The sequence below is a fragment of the Haliotis rufescens genome, unplaced genomic scaffold, assembly GCF_023055435.1.
Source record: "Haliotis rufescens isolate VD_foot unplaced genomic scaffold, xgHalRufe1.0.p SCAF_2, whole genome shotgun sequence".
Lineage (NCBI taxonomy): Eukaryota > Metazoa > Mollusca > Gastropoda > Lepetellida > Haliotidae > Haliotis > Haliotis rufescens.
Window position 1 is genome coordinate 13,440,174 of NW_025963890.1, and position 11,588 is coordinate 13,451,761.

Here is an 11,588-nt window from a genome sequence, read left to right on the forward strand (position 1 = left end):
CCTGTGGGGATTCCAGCGACCAAGAGGTCACCTCTACTCCATGCCTGTCTCCCTGTGGGGATTCCATGGACCAATAGGTGCCAAGTACTCCATGCTTGTCTCCCTGAGTTGATTCCATTGACAAATAGGTCCCCAGTACTCCATGCTTGTCTCCCTGTAGGGATTCCATGGACCAATAGGTCCCCAGTACTCCATGACTTCTGAGGATGTCAACATTCCCATTATGTTTCTTACTCATGTTATCAAACATTGGTTTACTTGGCCAAATTTTGAATATTTACAGGCTGCTTGGAGATAGCTGTGATATTGTTGACTGCAGTGTAAAAAAGCATTAATTCACAATAAAAATATTTCTTTACCATGTATGTAACAGTTATGAAATGCAATATGTATGTCGTGGTACTTGCTATCAATCAACCCTTGGGAACATGTTCCAGGTTGGTATCTGTCGTCCTGGTGACTATGGCTCTGATGTGTCCCATCTGAACCTTCACAAGACCTTCTGCATCCCCCACGGAGGAGGGGGACCAGGAATGGGACCTATCGGAGTGTCAGTACAACCCTTCTACATCTGTGTTAGTGACCTGAAGTCTGTGTCACTGTTAATGCACTCTTGATTATCCAGTGAATAATATCTCCTTTCTGTTTTGATAAATACCCAACACCCATTCGCTATACTAATACAGTTTTTATGAACTCAAAAGGACTCTAATAACCATAGTTCATTATAAGCATATATATGGCATTTATACAGCAAATAGCCGGGACCAAAAAAACAGTTTGTAATATCCATCAGTTTGTTATGAACATGTTTGTTATGAACATGGTTTACTGTACTGTGGTTGAGAAGTGATGTCACAACCTCCATCACTTTTACCTCTAGATTAGTTCAGCATTTCTCTTGCTCATGAGAATAATTTGATTGGACGCCTATTCTAAACGTTATATGAATATGGCACAAAATGAAGCTATGGTACCAAATATGTCCAGGGTATTTATCCTAATAGAATGAAGACATAATACCTTGTATAATTGAGGATGGTGCAAGGGCCAGCACACACTTTGATTTAATTAAGTATTCATGTTAATTCGCATTAATAATATTGTGATTGTCAGTTATGTTCATACATATTTTGTCCACCTTTACATTATATCATAATTCTTATTTCCAGGAAGAAGCACCTTGCCCCATACCTACCTACACATCCCATAATACCTCCTTATGGCACTACCGGTCCAGAGGCGCAGTCATTTGGCGTGGTATCAGCAGCCCCCTTTGGCTCCAGTGCAATCCTCCCCATCTCCTGGGCCTACATCAAGATGATGGGGGCGGAGGGCCTGCGCCATGCTTCAGAGGTTGCCATCCTCAACGCCAACTACATGAGCCGGAGATTAAATGGCCATTATAAGACTCTGTATACAAATGATGAAGGTGAGGGTTTATTTGCCAGATACAGGGATACTGAAAATGTTATTTGCATTTCCTGCTGTGGCCAGACAAATTAAATTTCTTGTTTTAAGGATTTCTTGATCAAAATGTCTACTCCATAGGGATTCAGGGAAAACGTAGATCCCAAGTATTGCATGATTGTGGTTGATGAGAGTGAGTGAGTAAGTTGTGTTTAACACCACTTTAAACGTTATTCCAGTTATATCATGGCACGTCAGCTAAATGTGTTTAAAGATATCTACCACTTGATTGAAACAGATGAGTACAGGTATGATTCTGACAAACCTAGAAACTGGGATTTGAACCCATGATCACAGGTTTCTGTGTGCCCAGGGGATGCAACTCTGTACAGCAAATTACTGCACCTTCAATGAATGGGCCACCCATAAGAGCCAAATACAGAGGTTGGATGGCTAGACCCTGTGACTAAGTTGATTGCGTATCATTGAGCCAAATAAGGTGTGGATAATTGCTAGTGCTCTCAGTCACTAATTTGTCTAGTCCTGACAGGGTGACTGCAGCAATAAGCACATCTTCCTGAGGCAAGGGAGTTAACTTACTATCAAAGTCCAGTTTCCACCCTTGCCGAACTAGACTTGAATTATGGAGTCATATTTTGGCTGGACTACCTAGTCTATGCATTGTCCAATCAAAATCATGTAACGAAATCAACATCCGGTTTGTAAACTGCCATGCAGATTTCAGTCAATTGCAGGATTTGCAAAACATGGGCACCGTTTACTTAGCACCAGCAGATGTTTTCCAAATCTTTTCATGTTTTTAATCAAGGTGCTCACATGATTTGATGCACTTCATGAAGTTAGACTTCATGTTACGATATAGATCTTGATTATGGATCGTGTTCACGGGCGCCGCCATTTTGTTTGAAGCAAATGCATGTGATATCAGAGGTGGAATCTGATAGGTCAATAGCTAGGTGGCGCTACATTCAAACCCAGAAATTCCATCCCGGTTTAGCAAGGGTGGAAACTGAACTTTTATAGCAATTTAACGCCCTTGCCTCGGGAAGATGCATAAAACAAGATTCACTCACTCAGACATGTCAGAGGCATTGGGTTTGAATGCAATACAAACAATTGTTGTAAGTTAAATATATGTTACACTACATTACGTTACAATAACATTAATTATTACTCTTAACACCTATGATAGTAAAATTCAATGTAGTTCTATGTTAAGATTTAAATTTTGACTCCAGGCTATGTTGCCCATGAATTCATCATTGACTGTCGAGAGTTCAAGAAGAATTCCAACATAGAAGTGGTGGACATAGCCAAGAGACTACAGGACTATGGTGTGTATCTGAAGGGGTCACTCGCGATAATCTTTGGGATATATTTAGGATTGTTAAGACATTTACTTTTCAAAATAAACAAATCATATTTTTGGTGAGGAACAATTTTAGGACCATCTGACATTTCTTTTCAAGCAATAATTCCTGGTGCTTTGTGTGAATTTCTGATTACACTATTTGTGGAAATATCAAAATTAACCAAATATTCTGTTTATTTTAATCTTCATTTTGATAAACCCATCAGATTCAGTTAAAATAATTCAATTCTTCCATCCCCCTCAGCATCTTGGCAGCAGCACTGGTTTTGTTCATTTATGTCATGCTATGGTCCCATGATATATGGAACAGTTAAAAAGCCTCATTGTACTCGGCAATCTCTGTATTTCACTGTAAAGTGTTGAGATGATGAAGTTAACCACAAAGTTGATGTATTTGTTTTGTAAGATTATCTAGTAATACTGCTACTACTACCCCCAGGCTTCCACTCTCCGACCATGTCATGGCCGGTTGCTGGGACGCTGATGATTGAGCCAACAGAGTCCGAAGACAAGGGCGAGCTAGACCGACTATGTGACGCTCTCATTGGTCAGTACCATGTACTCTTTATGGCATACACACTTAGGTGGATCCAGGGACATGAAAATAGAGGGGGCATACTACCCAAATCAGGAAGTGAACATCAAATGATCTAGGGACTCACATACCGTATTCGACGTAATAAGCGCCCCATTCTAATAAGCGCCCACAGCGATATTTGCCGATATATTGGCTTGTGAACAATCCCAATTAGCACCCTTTCCGATTGATCAATGTACACAAGACTTATTTATTCATGTATAATACGCACTTGTGTGAGATATGCACCCTTAATTATGGGCAATTAAATTCTCGAAAATATATCTATCGTGTATAATACGCACAGAATCTTCTTTTATATCATTTCAGGCTGTCAGCATAAACCACAAAATTAAAAATCTTTCAACACTGTTTTTTATCTCACTAATATTATAATTCTAATAAGAGCTCCATATTTCTAATTTTGAGAGCGCCCTGGGTGCTTATTATGTCGAGAGGTAGTTTGGATGACACATGAGGGGTCTGAAGAAAAATAGGGGTGCAGGAAGTCCTTTCTAGATCTGCCATTTTTTATGTAGAAATATGCCATATCATTATGTGTGTACATTAAAAAAGAAATAGACCTCAGAAAGAAATGGAACCGCATTAATTGTCAAAATTTTGGAGAATGCTAATTTTAGCCTTCATGTCATGCTGGGGCCCAAAGTTGCAAGTTATTGGATGGAGTAATACATGGGTGTCCTTTCACCAAAAAAGCAGCAATAAATTTTGTGAACTTGACTAAATATTTTATTATAAAGTATCTTTATGAATGCTGGTCCATTGAAACTCCTAAACAGGTCTAAGGTGAACTTGTTCTAAAAGCCTATCAAGACTTATTTATGGCTGAAAGCCAAGGGAAGGTAACTCCAGACTTACAATTGTAGTCTGCCCAATGACAAGCATACTTGACAATAATGGTTTACTTCTTTCTGTTTTTAGCAATCAGGATGGAAATTCATGACATCGAGACTGGCAAACTAGACATGAAAGTCAACCCACTGAAGGTATTTAACCTGATCTACGAACATTATAGATGGTATAGTTTTACATTGTGTACTTCGAGCAGTCTGACATAAAGACAGCATACACTTGACTCCCTTATAAATACTTGTTGTCTTTTTTGTTTTCTTAGCTGATTAAAAAAATATGATAAATATTTAAATGTACCATGAATTGTGCTAGTTACACTGAAATGGGACAGCAGGACAATAAAATATTTAATAAATATTTGAAAGTTACCATGCATTATATTTGTTATGCTGAAATAGGATAGCGGGACAACCAATACTGTCCAGGTATATGTATGGTTTATCGTCAATACTTTGCGGTTATCATATGGAATACGTTCCTCCATCACTCGTAAATAAACAATCAGACGATATGCAGTGTAGTCGCTATTTTTAATGAAGGAATCAAGCCACAGTCTGGTTCTAGCAAGAGGGAAACCAACCGGTGCTCTGACCAAGGACCATTTACATTGCACAAATGGTGATATGTCTCATGCAACATATGCTACAATCAAATCAACACATTGCTTCAATATTGGGCACAATATTCGTGCACAGTACTGCCACATTTCATTGCTTGACTTCAAAGTCACCCATTGTCACTACACCATTTACGTCCTATTTATTCAAGGGTGATGGAAGAATATAAGAATACATGAATCTGTGAAGTATTGATGAGGAGTTATGCTACTACAAATGTACTGTCTACTTCAGATGTCCCCCCACACCCAGGCCGATGTGATGTCCTCCAACTGGGACCGCCCCTACACCCGGGAACAGGCAGCCTTCCCTGCAGTAAGTCCACCCTCATACACCCATCTTTGAAGGGATTTATTTCTGTCAGTCTTGTGACCAACTGCAGACAACTCAGATATCTTCCTGCTGTAACCCCATGGAGATTCCAGGGGAGAATAGACCCCAGTGTCACATGCTGGTCAGACCGCCTCCATGGTCTAGTAATAGAGCATCAGCCGGAGAGCGGAAGGTCCGGGGTTCGATCCCCGGCCATGTCATACCAAAAGACATTAAAAGATGGTACTTGTTGTTACCTTGTCTGGTGCTTGGCTAGAACCAGGACTGATCGGCTCGGAGCTAGTATACTGTGTCTGAGTGGGGTATTCAAAAACCTGTTATCCCAAGACTAGTTTTAAAAAAAGATGACCAGTAGAAATGTTCAGATGTTTACTGTGTTGAAAACAGCTGAAATTATTTCACAATTTACAAGTTGTCGATTTCTTCTGAAATAACATATTCTTGATAACCCTGAGTAAGTTAAATGCAGTGTCTTAATCATGTTCACGCATTTCATCTTCAAATTCAACTTTAGAAGACTGTATGGTAACTAAATTATTTCCAGTTGAAACTTTAGTTTCAAAATATCTCATTGCAGCAATTTGTTCGTCCGGAGACCAAGTTCTGGCCCACTGTTGGCCGCATCGACGACATATATGGCGACCAAAACGTGGTCTGCACATGTCCACCCATGGAAGCATATGAGTCACCATTTGCAGACACAAAGAGCGTGCAAAGGAGTTCAAACTGAACTAAACTGATCTGTTAAGACTCCACACTGTTATGCCACGCCATTTCTTGTTTTCTGGGATAAGCTGCCCTTAAGTAATAAGAAAAAAACTATAAATATTGTGATTGAAAATATACATTCTCTTGTAGAACATTTATATTTCAAAATTATCAACATTTGAATGAAATTCACCTGACAAAAAATAAAATAATGTTGTCTCCATCTTGGAAAGAATATTCATAAAACAAGATGGTGGTACAAGCAGTGTATAAACTATAGACGTTCTTACTCAGTGTTTGGTGGCAATACACTGACTAGAGATGTAGCGGACATAATGAATTCAGCAGTTAACACAAAATGACAATTTCATTTTATTACATAGCTGCCATGTTTATTGTAGAACAGTAATACCTCCTGTAGATGAGGGGCACGGGTGGCCAAGTCGTCTAAGGCGCTGCAATTCGCTGTGCAGAGTTGCGTCCCTCGGGTACGCCAGAATCCCGGTTCGCCCCGATTATGTTTCTAGGTTTGTCGGCACCATACCCGTGCTCTTGGGTTTCACCGAAGTGGTAAACATCTGAGACCTGCATCTCTTGGGGCTTTCATGCCACATTAAGCTGACATGCCGTGATATAACTGGAATACTGTTAAAAGCGGCGTTAAACCCAACTCACTCACTCCTGTAGATGAAAGTAACAGGGATAATTTTATTTTCTGTTTTATTAAGTGCTCAATCATGTTATCATTTCCATTTTGTGGAATTGAGAAACCATTCCATTTACATTATTATGATTATCAGTAGTCCTCTACAACATATTTCGCCAAGTATTTCTCTATTTTCCATCATGTTTTTGAATCCCCAACCTTTTGTAAACTCCATATTTTTGATAAACATGGATAGTTAAAACTACTGGATGTAACAAACTATAAAAAAACATTGTTTACTTCTCTGTTTTATGTATCAAAGAAATTGCATGCCAGAATTATGTCTGCATTTATTTCGGTTAATTGGTACTTGTCTCTTTATTTATAGACCAGAAGCAAAACATTGAAATTCAAAAAATGTTTTACAGTTATTTGAAAGCAGCTATATATACCGGTAATAAAGCTGACAACATGTTGAATGCTTCACTTAATTTCCAAGATGTCGTATTGGACATGCTCAGAAATATTCAGTCTATTGTTGATGGGATTCAGATTGCTGAAAGCCTACCACTGACACTCTGAACTTTGCGTGTATTTCTTACCAGAATAGAAATATCGAAGTTAGATGTAACATGCAATCTAGTATCATTTGATTCCAACAATGAAACTGTTTTGCATCCCTCAGCCCAGTCTCTCACTGTAAATTATTTGCATTCATTCATAATTTGTATCAATATTGGACGCAACATTTTATGTCAGTAAAACCCTGACAGTCATCTGAGCAAGTACTGTTCACAGCTGCAGAGTGACACAGCTGGTATATGTCATGTATCGCTGTGATTCAGTGATTACGCTGTCATGGAGCAACTAACCATCTGATAGTGTTCAGTATGACTTCGACTAACAGGATCGGGTGGTTAGGCTCCTGACTTGGTTGATGCATGTCATCGATCCCCATTGCGTGGATCAATGCTCATGATGTCAATCACTAGATTGTCTGGTCCAGACTCGATTATTTACAGACCGCCATCATATAGCTGGAATATTGCTGAGTGCGGCGTTAAAGAACAAACAAACAAACCAACGGTATGACTGCATACATTGTCATGTATAGATAACATTACTGCAGACAATTATCTATCACAGTCTGTGAGCTGTCGAAGAAGGATCTTACGAATTATGCAGTCTACAGATAGAGAGTATTTCCATAGGTAATCGCCTCAGATGAACCATGAGTGAACTCAGACCACCCAATCCAAATGAAAGAAGCATAGGTTCTTGAGCCAATCACAATTCGTCTTCATTTCTGTACCACCTTGATTCACAAATGTTGTCCTCACCAAAGGAAAACCACCACAGAAAGCACATATACCCTTGATAGTACATCCTTTTGGGTGTAGAGGCCATGGCGCTCTGAAACTGCAGATAATAGCTTGGCTGTAGTTCTTTGCAATCAGAACTCCCCAATGATATTTGTTTACAAGATACAAAAATCAGATATGCTTTTTGGCATATACTGAGACATTAAAAGCTCTGGTGCTGATTAGTGTTCCAATGGAGGTGGATCTTTAAGCGGAGAGGTATCGTATCAGAACAAAATATCTGATTTTAATAACATTATATATTTAGTTATAAACAGATCATTATGATCTGTTTATGAGTAAAATGTGATTTCACACTTACCTCACAATAACATGTGTGTCAAAACATTTTTTATCTTGTTATACAAATCTTCTACTCATCTAATATTCATGTTGCTATTCATTGTGACAAATACTATATTTTTAATCACAAGTGATTTGTGCTAATGATCCTGGTTAGATATTGTTACAGACAGCTTTAGGTAGTATAGTTGTTTTTGTGTAAAGTTTGTTGCAGTAAGTAACTAGAGTTTACTTTCTCTATCCGGTGAATGTTATAGAGAATGGATTACATCATGGAGAGATATTGACAAACCTTCTTGTTGTTTTCTTTAGACCATGTACCATGTCATATCTAAAGGTATACTTATGCTTTTGTACTCATGGGAAATATTAATCCATTTGTTGATTTTTACTCTATTATTTGTAATTCCATACTAGATACTGACATGTTAATATTAACAACATTCACATTTAGCCTTTTTGCCTTTATTTGGCAATTTATTTCATAATGCTAAGAACCACAATGACTTTGGGACAGATGGCATTATGGCTGTTTTTTTGGGTGGAATTATGAAGTGTGTGTTTAACAGTATCAGTGTAATCTTATACAGTTCATGATAATATATGCAAGCATGAAAACATTTTGTGTAATTAGTAAATATTTTTTTCTAAATATGACTTATATGCCTCTTTCATATCTAACATGCATGCATTATACTGGCGTAACCAAATATATCAGTACATACACAGATGTACAGTTAAGTTCTTACAATTGTTGGACTCCAGCACAAGGAAGCTGAATATAGAAGTTGACACAGGTAATGAAATGTCTTTTTGAACAGTTTTCAGGGTTTGTTTTTTGGGTAGTTTTTTTAATGTGTGTAATTAAAATATACAATATTAATTAGCAAGAGTTTACGAGTCTTCAATTATTTTTTTGTTCAGTTGAACGTCTTGGATCCTATTCGCACAAAACTGTCCATTACGCACAATAATTGTTGAAGAGCCTTATCCGAATGTAGCACTAATTCTCCATTGCCCAATCAAAGATTCCCTTCTGTTTTGGGGTTCCTTCAAATGGGTTTATGGTTTACGTTTAGAAGAATAATTTTATGAATGACATTTGTATTTTTCAGGTGATCATCAAAGGCCATTACAAAAAGTTGATCATTGTACATTTGTTGGTGTAAGATTTGATACTGTATATGCATAAATGAAATATGTTTTAGCAGTTTACAGTTTGTGTTACAGTAGTGATGAAAGGCCAGATGGTTTGAGGCCCTGTTGACTATTACAGTCATACAGTATCCTTGGGGATATATAATATAAGTATAAGAATATAAGCTTGAGTACATTTTCTTCGGATTTGAAGTTATTCAAGATGAGAAATTTGTCATGATAAGTTATTTCTGGGACTGGATTCTCTGTAAGATGAATTTTTTAAATGCATTGTTGGGATACTTATTGGAAATTATTTTCATCTCAAATGTTAGATGAACAATCGGTGTTGTAGATAGATATATAATATTGTCTTACTGGCTTAAGATATTGGTAGTCATGATATGTGGCATTGAGATAAGATTTTGACTGTGTGTTGTATCAAGTGACTGCCAACTGTGACAACCCCCTTACTTCATTTGAACTGTAGATAATTGTTGTTATGATGCAGGGATGTGTATATGATATAGATGTAGCATTGTCCTGTCAGGTTTATACGATGCATTGGTGATTATGCTGTTTTGAATATGTTATATTCAGTATATTTACTAGCACAGTGTAGTGTTTACATGGTAAAATACCTCCTTTTACAATGATTGTTCTTTTGTATATATATATATGATCATTGTACAAAGTCAAAAATATATGGGACTTTGTGGATTTAGAAAAAAAAGAAGTTACAATTTCTCTGAAATAGTTATGTTGTTTTTTTCGATACCTTTTCAATCAACACCCATCTTCCCTAGGCAAGGGAGTTAACTTTGCCAAACTGGGCTGGAATGTCTGGGCACGATCGTAGCACCAGTCAAGACGATCTGATCCATTATCAAGATCTTTATTGTAATTAAAGGGGTTTTAAATTCCATCCAAAATATAACTCCATAATTCCAGCCTAGTTCCGCAATGGTGGAAACTGGACTTTCATAGTCAGTTAACTCCCTTGCCTTGGGAAGATGGTCAACATCAACCATTCATCTGATCAGATTTCTATATGCTGGTGGCAATTTTACTCACCTGGATCAAAGATCCTATGGTGCAATGGCTTTTCTCTGAAACAGTTGACTGATGAAGCTGAAACTTAAAGCAGAACAATAAGGTTCAGGTGGTAAGACATTGTGTGAATGATAATGGCACTACACAGCCTTCAAGTTTGTTGCCTCTGTGGTCTTGTGGTAGAGCATCTGCCCGGAGAGCAGAAGGTCGGAGGCTTGATCCCTGGCAACGTTATACCAAAAATGTTAAAAGATGGTACTTGTTGTTACACTGCCTGGCGCTTGGCATTAAGGGGCTAAAACAAGGACTTGTCTGAGTGGGGTATTCATGTTAATCTGCAGCGTGGTATCTCAGTGGGCTAGCACTATATAATCAACATTAGTCCGGACACACACACACACACACACACACATATTGCTATATAAGTGCAACAATCTCGATTGTGTTAAACCTCATTTCACCTCACCTCACCAAGTTTGTTCAAACTGTCTCAGTGGATAGAGCCTCAGTCATGTTATAACGAAAGGCATACAAGGGTGGTAATTGTTGTTACCCTGCCTGACGCTTGACACTGAAGGGATAAAACAAGGACTGGTTGGCTCAGGGTCAGTTTGTGTCTCAGTGGGGTATCCACGTCAAACTGTGGCATGTCATTGGACTGGCACTGTAAATTGGCAGAAGTTCAGACTAGTAGAAGACCCCATTTTGCCAGGGGTGGCTGAAAAGAGCATAAATATGACAGACTGCATTGACGGAGCTGGTTGCAAATTATTTTCAACATAATCCCCAGCTTGGTCCATACACTTCTGCCAACAATGCTGGAGTCCCTGGATCCCACTGGTGTAGAAGGCTTCCTCCTGGTGGTGTAAAAGGTCCTCTACACATGAAATGACCTCATCATTGCATATGCTTGCCAGACAATTTGAACAAGTATCCTGTCATCAGGAGTTTATACTTATGCCACAGGTTGTGTATTGTGAAATTACCTTCATTATTCACATAAAATTCACTGTCATAGTTGATTGCAGTCATAACAAAATAGAGCCACTAAGTTGAAATCAGATCAGGATTATTTGAGCACTTTTAAAAAACACCATAGCTGGAATTATTCATAAATAGTTACAGTTCCATGGCCTTGTAATTTCATATAAGATTTTGTTATAACACTAGAAAAACA

The 11,588-nt window shown here is 38.1% G+C and overlaps 1 protein-coding gene across 4 annotated transcripts in view; it reads left to right on the forward strand.

Annotated features, from left to right (window-relative positions):
* Positions 1 to 6,459, forward strand: part of LOC124119880 (glycine dehydrogenase (decarboxylating), mitochondrial-like) — a 55,845-nt gene extending 49,386 nt beyond the window's left edge. For all 4 annotated transcript variants that reach the window (XM_048399651.1, XM_048399652.1, XM_048399653.1 and 1 more), the window contains 7 exons: positions 438 to 550; positions 1,173 to 1,432; positions 2,670 to 2,765; positions 3,243 to 3,350; positions 4,323 to 4,387; positions 5,105 to 5,185; positions 5,781 to 6,459. In XM_048399651.1, coding sequence (XP_048255608.1) covers positions 438 to 550; positions 1,173 to 1,432; positions 2,670 to 2,765; positions 3,243 to 3,350; positions 4,323 to 4,387; positions 5,105 to 5,185; positions 5,781 to 5,933 — 876 coding nt within the window. In that variant the 3' untranslated portion in view covers positions 5,934 to 6,459. The remainder of the gene's footprint in view (positions 1 to 437; positions 551 to 1,172; positions 1,433 to 2,669; positions 2,766 to 3,242; positions 3,351 to 4,322; positions 4,388 to 5,104; positions 5,186 to 5,780) is intronic.
* Positions 6,460 to 11,588: the final 5,129 nt, after the last annotated feature.